Source organism: Brassica napus, chromosome A3 (genome assembly GCF_020379485.1).
Source record: "Brassica napus cultivar Da-Ae chromosome A3, Da-Ae, whole genome shotgun sequence".
Lineage (NCBI taxonomy): Eukaryota > Viridiplantae > Streptophyta > Magnoliopsida > Brassicales > Brassicaceae > Brassica > Brassica napus.
Window position 1 is genome coordinate 15,197,291 of NC_063436.1, and position 24,446 is coordinate 15,221,736.

Below are 24,446 nucleotides of genomic sequence, written 5' to 3' on the forward strand. Positions count from 1 at the left end.
TATGAAACAATAACATTCATGTTTTTAGAACCACGAAAAACATATAATTACATCGAACATATATCCGCGCCCCCGCGCGGGTCAAAAGCTAGTTAATTAATTCAACGCAGAAACAATGACGCGGGGAAAAGTAAACAAACACCGACCAGGAGACCGAAATGCGACCCAGCCTGAGTCGCACACGCCTGCTCCAAAGTCTTCCGTTTACTCGGTCTTTAAACTGATAATATATTTGATTTTATTCAACAATAACTAGTTCTTATTCGTAGAATGAATCTCACGTATCTTTTCGACTTGAGCCCGTCTACTTAACATACATAATACATATATACGTGGTCATATATATATAAGACTCATCAAATATGAAGAAGGTCAATGAACTAATATCTAATCATTGATGAAACTAGTATCTATATACTATTTCAAGTACCTCGAGATATATATATGGGTTATAACTGATCAGTTAGTACTATTAACAATTTGATATATTAAAAACACAAAGTATACAACTGTTTAAGGGAAAACACGCGTGATTTATAAGTTTGTATAATATTATATTGTTCTTGGTAGTTGGCATGATCTAATTACTAAGCTTTCTTGATTTAAAACATACTTAAATGACAACTGTTAAATAATAGTTGATTTATGTTTCAAAAAAAAAATAATTGATCTAGAATACTAATCCAAAGATTTCAACGGTCAACGTTGCCCATCACAGTTCACAAACATAAATCAAAGTTTTCCATTTCATACCTTTTCTCTCTTTCAACATTTTACAACCTTTGACCACCTCTATGTATATATATATATATATAACGACCAAACCTCATGCATGTATATATGTAAACACGTAAAAGAAACATTCTTATTTATACAATCACATCTAACAGAAAAGTATTTCAATTTGTAAGAGCAAACCAAACAAAGAAAGAAGAGGAAGTTATGGTGTTACCATGGAGATCAAGAGGAGGAAAGAGACCTAATCAGCTGACCATCTCAGACGCTGAAACCAAGACCCCGGCGGCTCAATTCAGATCCTCAAGGATAGAGCTGGTTCAGTCACCGCGTGTGCCATTGACCCCACGTGCTGCATCATCGATATGCCGGAGACTAGAAAACGCGACGGCGCGTGAAGAACATGTCGAGTGTTTCAAGATTGTGAGTAAAATCAAGAACTTGGTAAGAGAAAGCGGAGAGACAAACAAGAAATGTTTGCTCCAAAACGGAGTCGTTTCGGCGTTGACTTCATGCTTCCAAAGATTCTCGTCCACGCGTGAGGAACAAGCGCGTCTGTTGGAGGAAGTCTTGTCTGTTCTAACTTATTGGTTGCCTCTGAGTCGAACAGAGGGTTTCACCAAGATGGGAACAACGGCTTCGCTTAACCGTCTCGTACAGTTCTTGAACGCTACAGACGCTAAAACGAGGCAAAACGCTGCCGTTTGCATCAGAGAGGTCATTGCAGTAGACAAGAAGTATGTCTATGCATTAACAGACATCGAAGGAGCTTGCGAAGGATTGATAAAGACCATCAGAGACTCTGTTTCGACGAAAGCATCTCTCATGGCGATCTATAGAGCTGTTTCGTGTGACGACAAGATCGCTGCAAAGTTCGTGAAGCTAGGCTTGGTCGCACTGATCGCAGAAATGATTATGAACAACGCGGAGAAAAGCGTTTGCGAGAGATGTCTAGTCGTTCTAAACGTTATATGCGACAACGAGCAAGGAAGAGAAGACGTTCTTAGAAACGCTTTGATCGTTCCTCTCCTAGTGAAGAAGATTCTACGCGTTTCGGATCTCGCAACGCAATGCTCTGTCTCCATTCTTTGGAAGCTATGGAGAAAGAACGGAGAAGATCATGTGTTGCTTGAAGCTCTTCAAGTTGGTGCGTTCGAGAAACTCTTAGTGGTTTTACAAGTAGGGTGCGAGGAGAAGACTAAAGAGAGAGCCAGCGAGCTGTTGCGGAATTTAAACCGATGTAGAAACGAGATCGAGAAGACTAACTGTCTCGATTCTTCGATGCGTTTGAAGAACGTGAAGAAATCATTTTAATATCACACAAACAATACACAACAACATGATTCTTTTTTGTAATGTAATGACTCTATGTTTCAACAGTCAGATACAGTTTTTGTCCATCACTAATCAAATCTACATCAATAATTTTACCTTCATCTTCAGACAATACACAAGAAGCTTCAGAAACATTCAACTGTTCTGTTGCAGTTCTCACAAGCTCCTCTATGCTTCCAGGAACCCACAACACAATCCCACGTCTTCTTGTTTCTTTTGCATCGTTTGGATGTGAAGAATACACTGTACATTTCTTCTTATATACTCTATCTGCACATTATTCGAATAAACGGTCTTAAAACTCCAATAAAAAATAATATTCAAGAAATCTTTAGTCAATAGTTGGCATTTTATAGATGATTAATGTTTAGGCGGGGTCTAGACCAATTTTTTGAAAAAATCGGTTTGAAAATTCGTTTCGTTCAGATCGAATTTGCCAACTAGGCAGGTGCCTAAACGGTGACTAGATCGATTTTTAAAACACTGATAAAAACATTAGTACTTTAATATGTATACATGTATTCCAATCAAACCTTTGAGCTCTTTGGAGCTACTTGGAAGCGAAGACATCTGTGAACTCTTAGCGTCTTCTAGTAACTTTATTAACATCTTGTTACCACAACCTAGGGCTTCATCTAAAGGAGTATTGCCCCATCTAATTCAAATTCAAACAACGGTTAAAAAACCGTGAAAAAACAAACCCGCTCTTTATATGGTAAAATGAAGAATCAAAATGTTCGCAAATAAATACCTGTCTTTTTTAAGAACATTCGCACCTGCTTCTACCAACTGCATTGCCAATAGATACAATCCTTCAGAAGCAGCAACGTGGAGAGGTGTCCTGTGATCATAATCTTTAGAGTTTGGATCAATGCCGTTGTTGAGAAGCCGTTTCAAGAAATCGCTGTCTCCTTTCGCGACCACCGTGCAAAGGAAAGTCCCTGCGTTCTCTATACTCAACGTTGCACCTTCTTTCACAAGCAACGCCGCGACGCGATCATTCCCGTTCTTAATTGCTTCTAGTAACGGCGTGTTCCCTAGTTTATCTTTTATATTTACATCTACTGATTCTTGGATAAGATACAATGTAATGTCTTCATATCCTCTAGAGGCTGCAAGATGCTGTTAAGGAAAACAAAAAAACATATTAGATATGTTTCAAGAAACCAAGAAGGTTTTAAAAAAGCATACCAAAGGCGATCTTCCATCATAATCTGTTTTATTGGGGTCACCTCCAGCTCGAATCAAGCTCTTAAGCTGGTAAAGATCACCGTAGAAAGCAGCACTGTTCAACTTCAAAGCTAGCTCTCCCTCTTGTTTACTAATATGGAAGGTTATATCTGATTCCAGCTGCTTAATCCGGATATTTGATTCTTTCCCTTCAAGAAGATTGTTGAGAATCCTCCGTCCGTCGTGGAAATATATCTCGAGAATGTTCATGAAAGACTGTTTATCTAGCCTTAAAATCCGACACAGCTCGGAAACTCGGACTGTGTAAGGCTGAGGAATGTTGCAGAGGATTGATATCTCTCCAAAAGAGTTATCTGGTTGAAGAAGTGATACTATCTCTTCAGATCCATCCTTAGCTGTACCTATCTCCTCCTGATTTTGAATACTAACTCTGAGTTTCAGACATTCTTAAAATATTTTTTCAACGCAAAATGAGGAACTTTGTTTACCAATACACCGTGACAAACAAAGTAGAGTTGATCCACAACGCTTCCTTGTTCCATGATAACTTCTCCAGGGAGAAAGAACTCTTCATGAAGTCTTATAACCTGTAAGAAAAAGATGTATCCTGTTTAATTTACCTGAGTGAAAAAGTTTCTATTTTACGGTCCAAATCAAAAGTCTTACAATCTGGTTAATGAACTCAGATGAGCAGCCACGGAAGAGAGGAACCTTCTCGATGTACGGCATGTATAAAGTTTGTGCAATCTGCAGTAAAAAACATAAGTTTAGACATTTGTTTGATCATTTAAAACATTTCATCATTTGCTCTACAAAAAACATCACATCATCATTACCTTGGCGCGGATAGAGACAGGTATGTCTTGAAGAACAGCTGCCTCGGTATAGCTACTTTGGTACTGCAACCGTAAATGTCCAGTGATCTGACCACGGATGTTTCTACTGAGTTTGTTTCGGTTCATATACTTCATAATATCCGCCATCTTATCCCTGAATCTCTCTGTTTTTGAACCTTTTACTATCAAAGCTGTCATGTTACCGATCAAGTAAGCCCCTAGAATCATGTCGAATGATATGTAGATCATCGCAAATATCATTTCCCTCATATTAACTGCGTGTATGTCTCCATAACCTGCATCAAGATAAACATGCTAATAGCTTTAAAATAATATTTTTTATATATAGCTAAAAGATAATTTAGAATTTTTTTTTTCGAATTTAAGTCAGGTTTTAGATTTTGTTGGTTTTTCGGTTTTAAACTCGAACCAAATCTGAACTGTTTATAGTTTGGTTCCTTTTCAGGTTTTATAAAAATAGAAAAACATCCAAACTCGACATATACCAAACCGGTCTGATCCAGAAAACTAAATAGGTCCTATAAGTACCCAACTTAAATAACCCGAAATCCGAATAACCCGAACTGCAAACCAGAATGCCTGTAACCAAAGCAAAAGCAATGAGAACATACCAACAGTTGCCATAGTGACAATTGCAAAGTACATAGAAGTAGTGTACCGAGTCCAGAGATCGATCTCTCTAAACTTAGCGTAACTGTAGTCTCCCAGTTTCAAACTTCCAATCCAAGTGTACCCTTCTTGAGAAGCAGGCAGCGTGGTGGCCAAGTAATAGAAGATACAAGCCGCGGTGTGTGTGCAATAGAGCTCAACGAATATAAGCTTGACGATTCTAGTGAAAAGGTAATTGATTCTTATATCTTTCTCCATTTTGTGGAAAAATAGGATTACTCTACGAACTCGATATAATCTTATCAACAGTAGGTATCTCACTTCTTCTTTTTCACCTGCAGCCTATTTTCAAATCCACAGTTTCAACATCTTTCATTTGATTTCTCGTGGTGTTAAAACAAATCAAAGAATAAAAATGAGTACCTTGTAGATGATATCCCATGGCATGCAGGCAAGTAAATCAATAACAAAAGATGATTTTAAGTACCTGCAAAAAATCGTATACACCATGAAGAGTTATATGAATCCATATCTCTTATAAAAACATGGGATAGGGCTATTAATTAATACCGTAGAGCGATTGAACTGCGTCTATAGACCATTCTGTAAGTTCTGCTATCTCTATAAGCCACGAAGAATGTTAGCACAATATCGACTAAGAAAGCGATCTGGCCCGCGATGTCTAGGATGAACAGATTCTCTGGTAGTCCCCTGAAGAATCCGAATTCTAGTGGAGTGAAGAAGGAAGAGTAAAGTGCCCATATCAGTATGAACGTGGTCCACGCCTTGTAGCACCTGCAAGTCCATGAGTCTAAGTGATCAATCTCTAGATTCCGACAGAATCTTTTGTTTGGCTATACTCCTAATATGCTCCAGCAAAACATAGTCTTTAGGTTTTTAACGAATGATCATATGTGATCGTTGAGAAGCTGGTTACGTGTCATAAAGTAGCGGGAAAAGCGGATGAGTAACCGAAAAAATGTTATAACAGACAAGGAAGGTTAAAACCACATTTATGCCCCTAAGGTTTTTGTTTTCACTATAATTGACCCCACACTTTGTTAATCTTACGATACTGTTTTATTTTCTTGTATATTTTTTTTTCTCTGGACACTAAAGCAGCGAAAAATCTAGAAGTTACGTACATACTACTCCACAGAAATTAATCTATTGCAATACAATACAATTAATCAATTGAACTTATAAATCCATGCAAACATCTGACCGTAGACTAGGGCTACTTTGGAGTCCGCAAGTTAAGTAAGTGGGCTAAAAGTAGGTAAAGTAAAATGTAGAGACTAGTTTTGAAATAGTAAACATAATGAGGACTAAGAACAAAACGTTTTGAAACATTACGTACGACAAGATTTTGAAGTTGTTACCGGTTATCGGGATGAATAACGGAGCCTCTGGAGATATCTCTGATTCCGTTAATGACCGTGAACTTTCCGCCGTTACCTCCGGCGAAATCTAACCCTAAGAAGTTCGTGAGGGGGTTGAATCTGTCTCCTCGCGTTTCTACAATCCCATCTCTGAAGTCATCGTCCACCTCGTAATCCTCCAACTCCACGTCGGATTCGCCGTCGCTCCGGTACGAAACTCCGTTGCCGCTACTGCCTCCCATTACCTCTGAATCAACAAAAATGGGGTTTAACCAGATAACCGGAGATTTAAGAAGACAATCTCTCTGTTTTTCTTTTGTTGTTCTTTGGGGTCAGAACCTCTCTCTTTATCTCATTAATGGTGAATATTCAGTTTAACATCTAAGCGACGATATTTATAGAGGTTTCATTTCTGTTTTTTTTAGTGGATAGTGCTGTATTTTCTTACAGAAAATATGTTTCATAAACGTAGATGGATTAATTACAAAACTTAATTATCTACATTATAACTTCAAGTTAAATCATATGGCTAGAATAATAGATGATTTAGTGTAAAGGAATAAGTGGAAATTATAATAAAATATACATGCGGAGATAAGGTGGAACAATGATATGTGTAGTATGACCTATGATTATATGAAGAGCACGTGAAAGTGAAACTAACAATACAGCCCACAAGTTATAGAATACACAAGTCATCAAATGTTACAACATGTCATAAAGTTTCGTCATGTTTGGCAAATTGCGTTTAGAAGTTAATATTCGCTCATTTCTTCGTAGAGGTTTTCTTTAAATGCAAAGTTATTTTATCTTTTCACACGTTTACGCATATATAAGAGACTAGAGCGTAGTAATATTTAAGAACTCATAAGGTTAAATACTTCTGATAATGTTGTATTTTTATTTTTTTTGACGTCCTGATAATGTTGTATATCAAGTAGTTTTTGTTTTAGTTATATCGATCGATCAATAATATTCGAAACAACGGAAATTTCACGAGAAGGATATAATTTTTTTTTGTTAGGAAAAACGCAAGTTGTGATGACGGAGCAATATCAGTCTTGTGATGGATATACTCTAAACTTGCATGTATTGATTCCCGTTGTGCTAAAACACTTTTAACATTATAAAATTCACGTGAAAATTTAAGCCATATGATTAGTCAAATACTAGATAATGTTAAGGTGTTTAGGGAATGTGAGTGCTTTTAATTAGGTCAGAAGTAATTAACTAGTGTTTTTAGTTTATGGTTCTAATGGATAATTAGTTTATACCAATTGTGCAATGTGCATTAACCGACCTTTGCTTTATCTGTTTTCTCTTTTTATTTGTGGACTCCATTTCAAGTTAAATAAATTAGATAACATAACATGGTTGTTGTTATTTCCTTGCTTTTCTTTGGTTATATTTGAATATATTTTCATGTCAATGGGTTCTAATGGAAGCTGAATGCAATTGATAAGTTATAAGCATATAAGGTTGGCACACACACTCAGTCCAAAAATTGTTAATTTACAGTTAGTGGTCTTCCTTTTTCATCACTTGACCCCTAATTAGTTTACATATATTTGACCCTTAATTGGTTTCTAGAAATGTCTTTGTTATTTATACACACACATACATATATATGTGTAATCAAAAGAGTTTTTTTTTAAGTATTTTCTTTGATAAGAGTTTAACAGGATTACATTTTCATATATATATATATATATATATGGTTAAGGCATTTGTTTGTGTAGCCTTCATTTTGTTGTCCTTTTATATTGTTTAATCAAAAGAGTTTAAGAATATGTAGAACATGGAAACACTCAAAAAAGAGAGCTAATTGTTTTGTATATTAGCCTACTTATTACAAGTTGTTTTGTGTATAATCTTTTCAAAATAAGTGTGTGCCGTAATAAAGAGAAATATAACCTCAAAAGAAAAAAACAGTTGGCTATGACATTATACCAAAAAGAAATGCTTTGATTAGTCACACTAATCATATATGATTATTGAATGAGTTCATGAGGTGTGACCATAACAAAAGAAGAGATGACTTCACACATTTGTAAGCCGCAACGCCTCCACGAACAACTCCTTGAGAGAAGCGTTTGAAGCCGCAACTCTCTGTGATGTGATGTCCAAATCTTTACCGGATCTGATCATTACAGACACATTAAAAGCTTGGTCCATTGTAGCATTGAGTGTGTTTGACTTTTGTCTTAAAAAAATAAACTCTTACGGATCAAAAATAAGTCCACCAGCTTCTCTCACGATCACAACTCCTGCTGCAACGTCCCTGTGAATTGATATAACATACCATTTTAGATCAAGTCTTGTTTCTGCAAGAACCAAACTTTGTAATATCTAAGCAGAGTCTTTTTTTTTTTTTTTACCATGGACCGCCAAATTCGATTTCATAGAAGATATCAGCCCTTCCACACGCCACACTGCAGAGATCCAGTGCGCAAGAGCCACAGATCCTGACGTTCCTAACCTGATGAATGAAACAGAAGAGAAGACAAGATCATGAGTTTTTTGGCAGAGGTTGAATCCAAATGAAGAATATATTCACCTTGGTTAACAAACTGTTGATCCTGTTGGTTGCATCGTCTAATGTAGCTTTATCTCGTTTAACGCCCGCCTGTTTTCACACAAGTGATGAGAGGATGTACTTCATAAGAGTCTAGTATGTTTTTACCTCTGCTAGGAGCAAAGCGGTTACAAGTTCACTTTGAGTTGACACTATAAAAGAAAAGAAGATTATTCTCATCTTGACCAACAAAATCTCTAGACTGTAAGATGTGAGAGAAGTATATTAAAGTTCCAACCTTTGATTGGTTTTCCATTTAAGAAGGCTCCTTTCCCTTGGACACCGGTGAATAGCTGATGTGTCAAAGGAATTTATAATGGTATATATAACAGGTACCAAACAACCATGAGGATCAGGGTCTCTACCCAGAGTCTTATACCTCATCCATAATAGGATTGAAAACGACGCCAACCACAGGGACTTTCCCAATAGTAAGGCCAATGGAAACACACACAAAAGGGAACCTGCATAAAAAAAGAGTTTCGTTTTGTTCTTAAAGAAAATGTCCAAAACGAAAACACAAAGTCATTCAAATGAGAATATAATATACCCGTGAACGAAATTTGTAGTTCCATCAACAGGATCAACAATCCAAGTTGGTTCATCTGTTAACTCACTCACACCATTCGCAGCTGTTGTTTCTTCTCCTATGAACTAAAATGCTAAATGATCAATGCAGTGCAATGCAAGGAAGAAACTACCAAAGATAAAAAGACCTTGTGGTTGGGAAAGAGCTGCTTGAGATGATTAAACACGAGTTCTTCACATTTTTTATCAGTCTCCGTCACCAGATCCACCTATATACCAAAAAAGCAAATTCAGTGTATCCATAGGAACATGGCCACTTGTTTTTGTCTGAACAAGAACCTGGCCTTTGTGTTCAACATGTTTGGTCTCGTAAAATCCTTTACGAGTGACCTGAACAATGTAAAACCAAAAGGATCCAGATTTAATAATATGACCAGCCACTTGATCGATCAAACTCAATGGGAGAGAGAGAGAGAAAAAAAGAGAGATAAACTTCTCCAGCTTTCTGAGCGGCATCAACGGCGGCAGCCAAGAACTGATCTAGCGAAACTTCGCCAAACAACAACAACAAAAAGTGAGAAAGAGGCAAATCAAAGAGATGAAGTTCGCGGAGAATGGACGTGTCTATACCATTGTCTGCCATTTTCGATGATTGGAGGAGGTTGCGAGGAGTTGAAAAGAATAACGGTTTGTGTTTCTGTGTGATTCAGACAAGAAGCCAGAAGTCAACAACAGTTAGCGGTTTTTCCGGATCGGTTTTGTCTTTTCCGGGTCGAGCCGATTCGAGTAGTTTTTGGGCCTAGTATTATCCATAGGCCTAGCGAATTAATTATTGCTTACTCTTGATTACTTGAATCATCAATGTTTGATTAGTGCAAGATTTTTGAGAAAAAACAGAGAATCAATATGCTTAGATATACATCTTTCAAGAATTTTTGTCCATAATGTTGTACTAGTGAAGAAATTGTCGATAATAATATGCTCTGATAATAAATTAGACATTCACAAAACTTACAATCATATTATCTGATAATATTATGCTCTGATAATAAATTAGTTGTTTGTATTATACTTCTTCCATTCCTAAAAAATGTATGTTCTGGAAAAAAAATTGTTTCAAAAAGATATATTTTTTTACTTTTTCAATGTATGATTTTATGAAAAAATTATAAATTTCAAAAACATTAATGGTGTTTATTGAATTCCTATTAGCTAAAAATTATGAAAAATTGTTATTCACAAAAAACAATGCATATTTAATGAGTTTTTTTTAATATATGTGAAAAATCTAGAATATGCATCTTTTAAACACAGAGGGAGTACTTAATAGTAGCCGATTTTTGGTTAATTAATTATGAAAGTCGCAAGGAACCTTTTTGTGATCAAACTCATTTACTCATTACATTAAAAGAAATTCAAACTCCATAGAGGAGGAATTGTAAGATAGAGGATAAACACCCAACGATTGGTACTTATTTTGATAGAGGATAGAAATATAATAATACATTGAAACTTGATACATTCTATGGATGGTTTGAGTTTTAGTTTGAAAGTACTATCATATCTCTCCAAAAAACGGGAAACTTGTGAAGAGCACCCTTCACAATGCAGGTAAACCTTCAAAGCTATTTCTTTACATCGATTCTTTTTCTCTGACTTGTTGTCTGATTCTCCATTTTGCTTGTTTTTGGTACAAAAAAAAATACAAATAAAATATAAGCTTGCGTAATAGAGTTAGGCAAGAAAAATCACCTAAATGGCACATACCTTTCCCATATCAATGTTTACTTCTTTGTAAAACAAGCAATGACGAAGTTGAACAGTGAGACTCTACATATACAAGGTCAGCAGAAAAGTTTAACGATTAATTAGTCATTTTATAACATCCACAAAATTATTTGTTCCTCTGTTTGCATGATCCTACTTAAGTATTAGTCAATAATAGGATTTAATATATAATGACCCATTAATTTAGTCATTATTGGCAATATCATACTAATCATGAATAGCTACAAATATTAGAGCCAGGATTGCAGTTTTCTTTTTCTCGCAGAATTTAATTTACACGAGGATCTCCCATTGTATATATATATATATATACTATTGAATATTTCCAGTAACAGATATGTATCCTTTATAAAAATCAAGGTTGCTAAAAGGATAATGAACACTGATTAGCATTTGATAATAATAACAACGGTTACATCGGAGTATAGCAAGATTTTGTTTAAGGGTCCCAAATAGAAGGAATCAAGAACTTCAAGTGGTTGATCCCGTGTGAATTGAAGGCTCCACCAGTAAGCGGGTCAACCCGGATTCTTCCTGTAAAACCTGGAAAAGCTCCGGACCCGAAAACCCTAAAGCACTTGGTTGCAGGGTCCACGATATATATAGAAGAGGTGTGGTTCCCGTCGGTGCTGTAGGGTGCCTCGGATTTGAACAATGATTCGGTTATAGCTGGATTAGTGGCGACGTCGGCTAAACCGGTGGCTAGCTGAATAATCAATGCGTCGGCTCCTATTTCACCACTTGGTGGCTGATAGGTCATGCCATGTGGGCCTTTGTTGGCAATGTGGAAAGGCCAAGCGCACTCTCCAGGACATTGCACCTCCGGGTCGCTCACCATTACGTACGGTTGTTTCTTTTCTTGACCTAAATGGCGTTTACGTTATCACGTCAAATTGTTTTTTATTTTTGTTTTAAAATAATGATATTTTGGGGTCAAACAGTTTAATTCTCCAATATAATGGGGGAGAAAATCAAACCTTTGATATTACTCTTGATGGTAAGGCCGTATTCTTGGCAAGTTCCGTTACAAAACCCTACGTGATGAGCCCTAACTTGTGACGAAAGTAATACCACGGGCACCACTTTCGACATGTTTCCGACGGCTGTCTCGACCAATTTCTCACCATTATCTATTGTCAAATCCTTTCCAAACATCATCTTCTCATCTACATAACTCCTGACAACCTTCACCTTAATCTTCGGAGCTACGGTTCTGCTGCTACTCTTCTGTCGGTAAATCTCCTTGACCTCGTACCTCTCTTGATAACCCTCCACCACTTTCCACCACGCTGATACCTTGGGATCAAGACCTTCCTTGGCGTCAAAGTTAAGCGATTCTATAAAATCACGAACCCTCTCTTTTTGGACGGGGGTGAATTGTCCGTACCAGAGTAAAGAGAGGTTTAAGGTTCCGTCTGGGATTTGAGAAGGTGACTCACGAGAAAAACAGAGAGGCGAGAAGAGGAGGAAGGTAATGACGAATAAGGAGGAGGAAGAAGAAGACGCCATTACCAACACGTTAAGAACTTTTTTTCTTTTCTTGTGCCCTTGGATGTGTTTTCTTAGGTTCTTTTCTTTTGAGAAGCAAATAAATTTATTATTTAAGCTATTTTTTGACATCAAAAGGTGGTTTCTTGTTCTTCTGGATCTAATCGTCAATGATGCAAAAAGAGCTATTTTCAACGAGGTTGACTATTTTAAGATGGGTGGTGAAACTTCCAACACTCTATTAACACGTAATGATGATGACTGATGACCATATCTAACCGAACCAAACAAAACGCTAATAGAGTTCACAAGACACAAGAATAGCAAAAATGAATGTCAAATGTTTTAAAACATTTTACCTTGTGAAATTACACCAAAAAAATATTTAAAAACATCACAAAAGGAAGTAGTTGCATGCGTGATGCATGGCCAATCCTGAGATATATGGCGTACGTATGACGCAACTATTGAATAACAGCTGGATCCATACATGCATGTATGCATATATATGTTTTGGATAGTTTGGGTCTGGATGATCTATATCAACGGTGAGATTTGAGAGTGGAAGGTAAGCTGGGCTTCAAAATCTTCACCTGAAATTGGGCTTTAGTCGTAGGCCCAACTTTGGTTTTGTCAGCTTGAGCTGATCCTCAGTGTTGGTCTTTACAAACGCGACACTATTTAGTACCTGAAGAAATGCCAGATCACTGAAGCCGACCCGTTTACCTATTCGGATCCGGTTAGATCTTGCCAGTCTGGATGTGCGTAGGTTTCGAGTTTCGAACCAAGGGGAAGAAAAAAGGTTCTTCTTTCTTTGCCTCCTCCTATGCTACTTGGGGCATTCTTCTCGATTGAAGCGAAGCATCTTGGCTCACGTGCTTTTTGACACAGACAATCACATGCCTCTTCCCAAAGGAGAAATGTTATGTACAAATAAAAAAGAGTAATCTGATAAAGCATCTATTAAAAACAAACATTCGATAGTAGACAATTATACTGTTAGTTCTCTCGTTTTTTTTCTTTACTGTTAGTTCATGTTAATTAGACCAATAATACAATGTTATATGGTCTTTAGTATTTTTTTTTCTTTCTAAATTGTATTGAAAAATATTTAGGTATGACTGGTGACCATTTGAAGAATAATAGAAAAAAATAAAAAAAAGAATAAAGAAAAATAAAATAAAAACAATGAGTGGGAATGATTGTTCATTTTCAAAAATAATGAGGAATAATTTTGCTTTGTTATTTTCTACTAAAAAAGAAATGATAAAGAATATAAAGGAAAATTAATTCTTTATGAATGGTGTATTTTTGTGGGAACCAATGCTTCTTCTCATTCTCTTGGTCACCAGTTACACCTTTAGAGAACACTGCATTCCTATTCATTCTTTCTTTTTTCCACCATTCACAAGTAACTTTTGATATATAAAGAATACATACAATTCTTCTTCGTTCCTCTTTATTTAGGGAATAATAGAAGAAAAATATTTCCTATCAATATTGGCAAGGAACAAAATAGAAAAAAATGGCAAATCTCTATTAACGTGAGTTGAACTATACAAAAAATTAACATTTTTCTTGATTTTTTTCACGTTTAGTTTGCTTCCACTATATATATGAGAATTATTATATTCACCTAACATAATACAATCAACTAAAGTTCTACAGCAAGAAGTACACACTTTTTTCTTACAATTTTTAAGAGAAAATTATAATACACGTGTATTAAGACTGAAAATAACATGAATATTTTATGTGTGCTTGTTAGATATCATGTCAAGTTCGAGAAACACTAGCGGATCACGGCTAGTTTAAAATGTTTTTAAAATATTTTTAAACAATAGTTTCTAAAATGCTTTTTTAAACAATAGTTTCTAAAATGTTTTTTATTTAAACTTTTTTTATCATTTTGAATATTTTATATTTAAAATGTTTATAAACACTAGCGGATCATTTTGAATATTTTTTATAGAAAATGTTTTTAAACAATAGTTTCTAAATTACTTTAATTAAAAATACTCTTTCCTTTTAATTAGTGGTTATCATTCATTGCAATATTTTGTTTCATTTTCTTTATGTATTCATTTCTTTTAATTTGTTCCTATTTATTCCCTTTGATTCGTTTTTCATATTATTCTACTTGTTTCCGAAAGAGGTCACCAATTAGATTTTTAATGTTTTTTAGTATTGGCCTTCCACAGCGGCAAGCAGTAAGTAGCAGAGCAAAACGCAGAAGAAAGAAACGTTAAAAACAAAATATTAGCGGCCGGATCCAATAATTCAACGCGAGTGAAGAGTGCCACGTATGAAAAAAGCTTAGGACCAGATACGTGATTAGGTAAAAAAGACCAGGTACGGTAATGAATAAAAAAGGCCAAGTACGTTTTGTCAGTGGCCCTCGTGGTATTTCTTATCTGAAAGTAATTAATTTAATAGAAAATGCAAATCGGACGGTTGAAAGGATCATATCAACGGTAGAAAATGGGACACGTTATCGTTTCTGGATTAAGAAAACTTTGAGTATAAATATAAGAAGCAGAGGACAAGCTTTTTGTAGACTAAACTAAGTTGTAGAAGAAGAACCTCTCTCTCTCTCTTAGAAGAAATCTTTGAAGTTTGGATTTAAGCTTTTGGGATAGGTATGAGATCGATTTGTGAATCTGTACCGGCGGCGAACTCTTCTTCTGCGTCTACTACGGTGGTGAACTCTATTCCGCCGTTTCTGAGCAAGACCTACGATATGGTTGATGATCCATTGACCGACGAGGTTGTGTCTTGGAGTAGCGGGAACAACAGCTTCGTTGTCTGGAACGTGCCTGAGTTCGCTAAACAGTTTCTACCAAAGTACTTCAAGCACAACAACTTCTCCAGCTTTGTCAGGCAGCTCAACACTTATGTAAGTATGAATTATCCATCGATGTGATTGATGTTCCTAAAGAATTTTCAATTCTGGTAGAACACTAACTTTGCTGAAGTGTGGATCCATATTTTGCGTATATAGTTTGTCTTTTGTTTTGTAGATATCCTCTACTAGTATTTGTGTACATGTATATACTTCGTTGAGTGAAGATATATTATTATTTTCTTTTCTAAGTGTAATGGTCTCAACCCATTTTCCAAAATGATTTTTGCTTAGGTTAAAAAGAAACATGAGGAGAATACTATTTTTTTTTTGAATTAATCAGGAAAATACTATCACATAGCTTTCTTTCCTATTCTTCTTTGCTTGTCTTACTTACCAAAAGGGTTCATCGAACTTTGCAGGCTTGTTTGGACATGTGCTCATATGTGTCTGAAGAGTTGGTTGCTTCAACAGTTCCATTTCTGCTCTAAGTCACAAATCAATATTTTCTATCAGTTCAGTTGTCCCACGTTAGCTTTTCCAATATTGAAGTTTTTAATGGTCTTTATGTTTATACTTCTATGTACAATCTGTTCCATTCTTCATGCATCAATTTTTTTCAGGGTTTCAGAAAAGTTGATCCAGAACGTTGGGAATTTGCAAACGATGGATTTGTAAGAGGCCAAAAACAATTGCTAAAGAGTATTAACCGGAGAAAACCTTCTCAGGTGCAGCCTCAAAAGAAACCTCAAGTCCAGCACTCATCAGTTGGTGCTTGCGTTGAAGTGGGCAAGTTTGGACTCGAAGAAGAAGCTGAGAGACTCCAGAGGGATAAGAACGTCCTTATGCAAGAGCTTGTGAGGTTAAGGCAGCAACAACAAGGTACAGAACATCATCTGCAGAATGTGGGGCAGAAAGTTCATGTGATGGAGCAGAGGCAGCAGCAAATGATGTCGTTTCTAGCGAAGGCTGTCCAAAGTCCAGGGTTCTTGAACCAGTTTTCACAGCAGAGTAGTGAAGGGAACCAACACATCTCTGAGTCCAACAAGAAGAGGAGGCTACCTGTTGAGGATCAGAATGGGAGTCATGGGGTTAATGGTCTTAGCCGCCAGATTGTGAGGTATCAGTCATCAATGAACGAATCAGCTAACAGTGTGCTCCAACAGATACAAAGTATGAGTAGCTCACGTGGCTGTCATGAGCCCCTCTCCAACAATCATGGTAGTTTTCTTTTGGGTGATGTTTCTAACCTTTCAGACAATGGGAGCTCCTCAAATGGAGCATCTGGAGTTGCATTCAGTGATGTTTCATCCAATGGTGCAATGAAACCTCACGACCCTTATGCTCCAGCTGATCTGCTAGCTCCAAGGCAAGGAGCAGCAGCAGCTTCTGGGAGCTCAAGTTCGGATCTAGTTGGATGCGAGACGGACAATGGAGAGTGTTTGGATCCAATGATGGTTGTTTTGGATGAGTCAACGATATTAGGACGTGATGGCACCATAAATGAGTTGCTTCCTGGAGGTGAAGATTCATTGTGGGAACAGTTCTTTGGTGAGAGTCCAGGGATTGGCAACATAGATGAGCTTGTCTCGAGGTCAGTGGACAATGGGATGATAATGGAGCAGCTAGGATTACAATCCAACGTGAGTAATGTGTTGATTAACAATCAACAAATGAACCATCTTACTGAACAGATGGGACTTCTCTCATCAGATGTGCTTAGGAAGTGAAATCGCATCAACAAATGGATAATGACTAAAATGAGGTGTTATGTGTCTAAGTATCAAGATTGTTCAAAAAAAAATAAAAAAAAATAAGTATAAAAAATAAAAAATAAAAATAAGTATAAAAAATAAGTATCAAGTATCAAGCTCTAGGTCTTGTACTTAACATTTGCACCCAAAAAAAAACTGGAACGAGTGTGTAATCAAATGGAAAGAGTGTACTGAAATGTTGTCATATACAAAAGTTAGTGTTTTTTAAAAGATTTTATTCACATATAAATTGTCAATAACTGTTATTTAAATTTGTATAAGAAAGTTAGAGACTCTCTCAACCAATACTGATGCACTATTTGTCAATCACAATTATTCACTTCACCAAACTGTATATACAAAAGTTAGAAGCCTCATTTCTTCTCAATACATAAAGCATTCATAAAAACTTGGGCAAATCTCCAAAATAGCATCTTTCTAAGTTTATATCACAAAAATAGCACTCAAAAACAAAAATGACCAAAATAGCATTTTATCTTTTGAAAAATTTAAATTTTTTTATTTTTCAAAATTTGAAATCTTATCCCCAAAACCTCACATCTCAACTCTAAACCCTAAAATCTAAACTCTAAACCCTAAACCCTAAATTTTAAACCCTAAACCCCATCCCTTGAATGCTATTTTTGTGACTTTTGGCCTTGAGTGCTAGTTTGAGAACAAAAACTTGATTTAGTGCTATTTTGGTCTTTTTCTCTAAAAACTTTGAGAACTATATTATAGGCAACTCCGCTTAGCTATGCGTGTACTATATATATTATGACTATAATAGTTACATATATTTTCATATTTTGAGATTTACTAATTTTTGGGTGATATGTTTTCATATTTTAGCGCCTATAAATTACATACACACACTAGTGGGTGGTATAATTGGTTAGTTCATATTCAAAACATGTGTAAACCAATCTTTTTGAATTATCAAAACTGATGAGATAACATATCAAAAATCAATCAATTCAAATCTAACTAAATATAACCTGGAATAGATAAAGATATATGGAGCAAAAGTTAAAATACCTATATTATTTTACTAAGAAAAAAAACAGAAATAAAAATGATTATTTTAGCAAAAAAATAAGGAAAAAATAGTATCTCCAAAACAAAATATTGATGCATGTACTATTTGGTCCATATTACAAAACATATATATATAATGCCAATATGATTATTTTATCCTCAAATTACTGACTACTCTTGAGGCATATATTGTGTGCGTGTGTGGGATCATTTTGAGACAAAAAATGGAAGAGACTAAATGGGTTATGCCCGATGGTGGTGATCTAGTTTCAATGAAACCTTGACATTCCCCCGCCACCACGAAACGAAGGTCTTCGTCACACAAAGTTAGTGCTTTTAGAGTTATTTACGAAGAACGATGGTTAGATAAATTAGTTGAACATATAATGTCTCTGATCTCTTCCATCACTCTATCTGTTGGGATTCATCAGTGAGTACGACAGAAAATCCGTTATGGATTGCGTCAAGATTTGGTGATGAAAATCAAACAAGATTGAGTAACTTAAACCAAGACAAAAACGTCATGTTAGGAAAAAGAAATGTCATTTTTATGGAGATATGGAAATCGGTATGATCCTGGAAATATTACTTTTATGGAGTTATGAAAGTTGCAAGTATTTTGGAATTTTTTTTAATAGGTTTTTGGAAAAAGAGCGAATGCCCTAATCGACTATGTTAACCTAATAGACTACTATATAATAGGAACTCGTGTGTACTCTTTCTCCTTTGTTCAAGAAAAGACTTAACTTGGTTTGTGAGCTTTGGTTGTGAGAGAAAGATATGTTCTATATTCTTTGTACTTGAGATTATAATGGATTGCCTCTTGCCAAACCCCAATAAACGTAAACCATTCTAGTTGAACAATTGGATAAACAATTTCTTGTGTTCATCTTCTATCTTTTCCGCATTTTTCTTCCTATCTCTATTATTCTAAAACTTTCTTAGTTACGTCGTCGAATTCATCAAAGAATTTGTGTGTTTGATTCTGGTTCTTGAGTCAAACAGTTTCGTCGTTGTGGTTCAACACTATCAATAAACAACAATCAGCTTCACCTCTCTCAAATTAATCCAATCATTAAGAAAATGAAACCCGTCTCTGTAAAAATGAATCAACGTCCAATGAAGACGCCAACACTAACTTTTAGTGTTGATGAGAAGAACCTAAGTTTGAAGCGATACATAAACAAAAAAAGAAGATTAGGATACCCATCATCCAAGCGTCCGACAACCAAGGTGTCAAGTACACAGCTCAAGCTTGTCCAAGAAAGCCAGGTTTGTTCGATTGTCTCTTCAAGATAGAGCAGCAGAAGATTGAGATAAAGGATTTCACTGAAGTGCTCTTAAAGGAAGCTGTATGCAAAAGCGTTTGAATTTAAATTTAGTTATTATTTTTTTGTTATTGAACTATTATTACTTAAAAAAATATTAAATGAAGACACTTTTAAAATGATTGGTACATCAGTACATGGTTCAAATCATTAGTGGTCCAACAATGTGTGAGCAATCCGAATTTCTTACACTTTACAGAACATATTAAGAACTTTACAGAACATATTAAGAAGACATTCAAATATAAAAAAAAGTTGTCCAACGCGCCAAGCTATTGCCACGAGCTACACTGCGCCAAATCTTTTTTGACCAAACAGTGAAACTCTATGGTGAATGGCGACGCCATCTGTGGTTTACTGCGGTTTCCATTCTGAGCCTCAAGCAAATGAAGCAGCAGTGAAGATGGAGCTAAGATGAGAAACCTTTTTAGAGACACTTGGCTTCAATTTCCTCAAGAGTGAGACCCTTTGTCTCAGGCACAATGAAGTATATGAAGAAGAGAGACAATACACATATCACTCCAAACCCACAGAACAATACTCCAGCTCCTAACAGCTCCTGCAGATAAAAAACAGGTGAGCTACAACCTCTAAAACTTGAAAATTTCTTGGTTATAGAATCTTTACCTTCATAGGTGAGAAAGCAAATGTCACAAGCGCGTTTGTGCCGAAATTCACAAGCACTGCTATGCTGATTCCTCGACCTCTTAGTTTTAAGGGAAATATTTCTGACATCATCAGCCAACTAATAGGGCCAAAGGATAACTGCAACATTGATGGTAAATATGTTTTGAGATCACAACTTAAGGTTGCCAAGAATAAAGTTTGATGAGTTTAGTCAAAAAAAAAAGTTTGATGAGTTTAGTCAAAAAAAAAAGTTTGATGAGAAAAAAGCTTAACCTGATAGCAGCCCATAGAGTAGCAATGCAGCCACAGCAACAGCTGGTACATTATTATAAAAGATGTAGTACGACCCCAGGAGAAACAATGAGATCACCTGTTACACAATTTTAAAATACAAAAGAGGGTAAGTTTCTGAATCATTTATATTTAGTTTTTTTTTGTCTCATAAAATCTAATAGACACAAAAAAACGACTAAAGAGGTCAGAGGACAAACCATGCCACTAACACCACCAAGAAGTAAGGGTCTCCTTCCAAGTTTGTCAATCACTATAATAGCAACTCCAGTCATAACCAACTGCACTAGTGAAGGGCCAGGTTAAGTAAGTTGACAATGATAAAACGGTTTAAAATGTGCTAAAGAGTATTCACATACTTATTATTACTTCTAATTAATACTGGTACATGAGATTGTACAACAAAGCATATGAATCCTAATTTAAACTAGAAGGAAGAAAACGAATACCTTCAAAAGACCGAGCAGAATTGAGATCCGAGCTGCATCAGTTGCAGCAGAGAAGCCAGCAGTCTAACATGTAATGTATAGTGGTACAAGGAAACATGTTAGGGTTCCCTCCTAGTGAAAAACAATCTAACTTTAACAGAGATGAAAATAGAACCTGTAGAATTGATGGTGCATAATAAAGCACACTTGGTTGCCCTGTTATCTGCCATTTGAGAAAATAAACAATATATATATTCAGATATTGTTCTTTTCTCCCAATTACATTTGATGAAATGACTGCACCAACCTGTTGAAACAAGACTAAACCTCCTGCTATAGTAAGAGCTTTCAAGCATTTGCCTTGAAACAGTTCACCAATTGTAGCGTCTTTATCCTCACCCACAGAGGAAAGTTCAGCTAAAATCTCGTTTACTTGTTCAGCTGCTGAGTCAACTGCAGCAGACCCTCTAAGTCGGCGAAGAGACTTGATTGCAGCCTGTTGAAGTCTCTCCACATCTCCTTTTCCCTGGATAGAGCGCAGTAAAAGCCACCTAGGAGATGCCGGTAGCCAACACATTCCTATTCCCATTATAATTGGTATAGGAATAACTGTTGCATACATGTAACGCCAACCAGAAACAACCGTAATCCAGAGGCTACCGATTCCATATCCTCCCTTCATAAAAATTACATGTGTCAGTTTAGCTTGGTGGACAAAAATTATTTCAAAATAGAAAAACTGAGAAATAAATTTTCTGAAGTTGGCAGAGATGTGAGAACTTACAACCATCCCAAAGACGGTGGAGAATTCCTTTAGTGATATCATACGTCCACGTATCTGACTAGGTGCAGTCTCAGCAATGTACATCGGAGCCGCGTGCATTGTCTAAATACATGGGAACATATCAGCTTACAGGTTAAGAAAAATGCTAAACAGTGTAGTCCAAATCTGCATGGATTGAATTCATAATACATGATACAAAAAAACATCTTACCCTGAACGGTAAACATATATATCTGGAAGAGATCACACATGCATACTCTAGTTTATGCAGGCAAATACTAAAAGTCCGTGACCAATCTTACCAGTCCCAGCCCGATGCCATACACAACACGTCCAATTATCAGGACAGGAAAGACAGGTGCGGTTGCAGTCACAATGGCTCCAACAAGATATAATAATGCAGCAGTAATCAGCTCTTTTCTTCTTCCTTGAAAAAAAATCAATCCAAAATTGAGTTTCTTTCAGATGGTGACGCTTCTACGTAACAAAGATTAAATTAAAAAAAGTCGGTAGAAACAAACCTATAATGTCGGCAACATTAAATGCCACAATAGATCCAATTAAGGCACCATAGTGTGAGCAACTAGTCTGCACAAAATTGTAAGCACAAATATTTTCCTTTCCACATCCTAATAGGAGGAAGAAAAAAACAACATGTACGTAGAAGAAGCAAGAAAGGTGAATTATAGACTCACAATGATACCAACATCCACTGAAGACAAGTTGTACCATGAAATTCCACTTAGCGTAGGGGACTGTACAGAAGGCCAAAGAAAAAGCAGAGTAATTAAAAAAACTGTGAACTTTTGAAAAGGAACACAATGGCACTGCACGTGCAGGTGTGAACTATGAAATAGCTGTCATGTAAGTGGGGATATCTTCTAAATAATACATAAGCTTGGAGACAGCAGCTTAGAAAAGTTCAAACTTAAGTACCTTAATAGCTATGCACTCTTTTTTTCAGACAAAAGGTTAAAGCCATTACTTGAATAGAAAGGGTTGCACAAGAGGTTGCACCAATCTCATAGCCAAAAAGAAACGCTCCAAGAGCTGGGAAGAGAAACCTGAAATAAAATTACTTGTTTAGTAAGGTTCAAGACAAATCTACATCATCTGCAAACCCAACACTTGCTTTCTGTTTTAGCAGAAACATTGGTAATAAACTGTCAAAAGCAATCTTTGTGGGACCACAGTTGGTATTAAACACATGAAAACGACAGAACTCACGGGGGAATGGCTTCAAGAACACAGTAGTTTTCTGGGCTATGCTTTTGCTTTATTAGAGGTTCTTGTACTGAGCTAAGCCCACCTGAAGACGAATCACCAACCTACACAAGAACACCAATCTAAGATAAAGGACTGATAATATGGCTATTCCAAATCCAGGAAGGCTAAGGTCTAATCTCATGCTTAATATTTCTCTTTTCTTTTTCTTTTTTTTTGTAACACTTATTGCTTAATATTTCTCTTTTTTTTTCCTTTGTTTTGTAACACTGATTGCTTAATATTTCAAATCATGATTTCACCACGTTGCAGACATTTACAGGTAAGTTCAAATTGTTTCTCCAATGCAGAAGAATAAAGCCAAATCCTAACCAGTAACCTCTACATTGCATACATAGGCCCTTACCGTGATTGATAAATGATAAGTCAAAAGAAAAAAAGTGAATCAAACAAAACTCAAGACGACGTGTAAGAGAGAAGTGCGTAACCTGTCCAACAGAAACGATCGATGGCTTCTTGGCATCACACCCCATGGCTGCCGTAGCTTGATATTGATTCCCCAGATACGTGAGCGTGGTTTGCTCAAGGGAACAGAGACTCAAGATCTCGGTCTCTTTGTTTGATACAATTGACTTTGTCTGAGTTTTGAGCTCAACGTGCGTTGATCTCGCATATGAGATATATGCTGTGGAAGAGAGGGGGGAGGACAATATCATAACTGCCATTTCAAATTAGGAAAGGTATCTGATAAAGACAAATAAGTTATATATTTATGTTAGAGATAAGTTTAGACTTATAGAGATATATATGTTGCTCAATACGATAAGGTTGGATCCGACCTAACACACTTGTATAAATACTTTACCCTTATTTATCTTTATCTAATAGAAGGAGGAATTTTTCTGTTTTTCATCTCTTTTGGTCAACCAAATTAGTTTCCTATTAAACGTGCATTCTCTACTAATAACAGTATAGATTATTTGGACAATCAAAAGATTAATTTTCTATAAACTTGATTTCTATGCTACTAATAACAAAAAAAACATATATATTGTTTTGTCAAGCCAATTGGGCAAATCAAATTAGTTTTCTATTACCCTTGCTTTATGTGCTGACCAACTAAAAATATAGTCTCTTAAAGCGAGCCAGCAATGTGAACAATATTTTAATCTCTTGAAACAGAGCTTCTACATGAATTTTAACATGGAGTATGAGCAAACCCTTTAGTCTTTGCGTGACCTCTAGATCCTTGTTCAGCAAGTTAGTTACTGAAATCAAATAATACTTCTCCCTCGTACGGCATATTCATTCTCCTCCTTTTTAGCAAAAAAAAAATAAAAAAATATTCATTCTCCTCTTTGTAATTTACTTATCTTGCCTTCATTTAATTTTACTTCTGCAATTTACAGAAACTAATATAAAATAATGTAAGGATTTCCCTTAATTTTTTCCAACTGAATATTTTCTTATGTTTTCCTTTAAAATGAGGGACTATTGGAGATGATTTTACTTGTGTTGTATACAACAATTTCATTTATAAATCAACATAATTACTTCTTACAAAATTAATTTTGTACTTTATATAACTATTAGAATAAATAACATGCTTTTCAAAAAATAAATAATTTGATTGTTATGGATG

At 35.9% G+C, this 24,446-nt stretch overlaps 5 protein-coding genes and 1 pseudogene across 8 annotated transcripts; 2 read left to right on the top strand and 4 right to left on the bottom strand.

The window, feature by feature from the left end:
- Positions 1-942: 942 nt before the first annotated feature.
- On the top strand, positions 943-2,169 carry LOC111214110 (U-box domain-containing protein 21-like). Its single transcript, XM_022716249.2, has one exon. It carries the CDS (start codon positions 943-945, stop codon positions 2,047-2,049), a length of 1,107 nt encoding a protein of 368 aa, XP_022571970.2. The 3' UTR covers positions 2,050-2,169.
- LOC106438955 (potassium channel SKOR) lies at positions 2,092-6,938 on the bottom strand. The gene is made up of 11 exons (XM_013880279.3): positions 6,110-6,938; positions 5,298-5,522; positions 5,151-5,214; positions 4,730-5,069; positions 4,098-4,393; positions 3,928-4,008; positions 3,750-3,848; positions 3,262-3,672; positions 2,822-3,192; positions 2,604-2,725; positions 2,092-2,340 (listed from the first exon to the last, which is right to left on the bottom strand). Exons 1-11 carry the CDS (start codon positions 6,349-6,351, stop codon positions 2,102-2,104), a joined length of 2,490 nt encoding a protein of 829 aa, XP_013735733.2. The 5' UTR covers positions 6,352-6,938; the 3' UTR covers positions 2,092-2,101.
- A 987-nt stretch (positions 6,939-7,925) lies between these two features.
- Positions 7,926-10,020, bottom strand: LOC106443867 (inositol-phosphate phosphatase). Of its 4 annotated transcripts, XM_022717612.2 has the most exons (13): positions 9,843-9,943; positions 9,706-9,761; positions 9,552-9,602; positions 9,401-9,481; positions 9,235-9,338; positions 9,064-9,148; positions 8,923-8,977; positions 8,793-8,836; positions 8,667-8,735; positions 8,488-8,588; positions 8,334-8,390; positions 8,156-8,249; positions 7,926-8,023 (listed from the first exon to the last, which is right to left on the bottom strand). In XM_022717612.2, the coding sequence occupies exons 1-13, from the start codon at positions 9,853-9,855 to the stop codon at positions 7,952-7,954; spliced, it is 882 nt and encodes a 293-aa protein (XP_022573333.2). In that variant the 5' UTR covers positions 9,856-9,943; the 3' UTR covers positions 7,926-7,951. The 4 variants fall into 4 exon arrangements, with proteins under 4 accessions (XP_022573333.2, XP_048632188.1, XP_048632190.1 ...); XM_048776231.1 differs by having other exon boundaries at positions 9,552-9,761; positions 9,843-10,020; XM_048776233.1 differs by having other exon boundaries at positions 7,926-8,249.
- Positions 10,021-11,325: 1,305 nt separating this feature from the next.
- On the bottom strand, positions 11,326-12,755 carry LOC106443868 (protein EXORDIUM-like 6). The gene is made up of 2 exons (XM_013885420.3): positions 11,978-12,755; positions 11,326-11,864 (listed from the first exon to the last, which is right to left on the bottom strand). Exons 1-2 carry the CDS (start codon positions 12,618-12,620, stop codon positions 11,440-11,442), a joined length of 1,068 nt encoding a protein of 355 aa, XP_013740874.2. The 5' UTR covers positions 12,621-12,755; the 3' UTR covers positions 11,326-11,439.
- Positions 12,756-14,817: 2,062 nt separating this feature from the next.
- On the top strand, positions 14,818-17,315 carry LOC106438957 (heat stress transcription factor A-1e-like). Its single transcript, XM_048776235.1, has 2 exons — positions 14,818-15,384; positions 15,954-17,315. The coding sequence occupies exons 1-2, from the start codon at positions 15,130-15,132 to the stop codon at positions 17,058-17,060; spliced, it is 1,362 nt and encodes a 453-aa protein (XP_048632192.1). The 5' UTR covers positions 14,818-15,129; the 3' UTR covers positions 17,061-17,315.
- A 2,229-nt stretch (positions 17,316-19,544) lies between these two features.
- On the bottom strand, positions 19,545-24,421 carry LOC106448982 (annotated as a pseudogene).
- Positions 24,422-24,446: the final 25 nt, after the last annotated feature.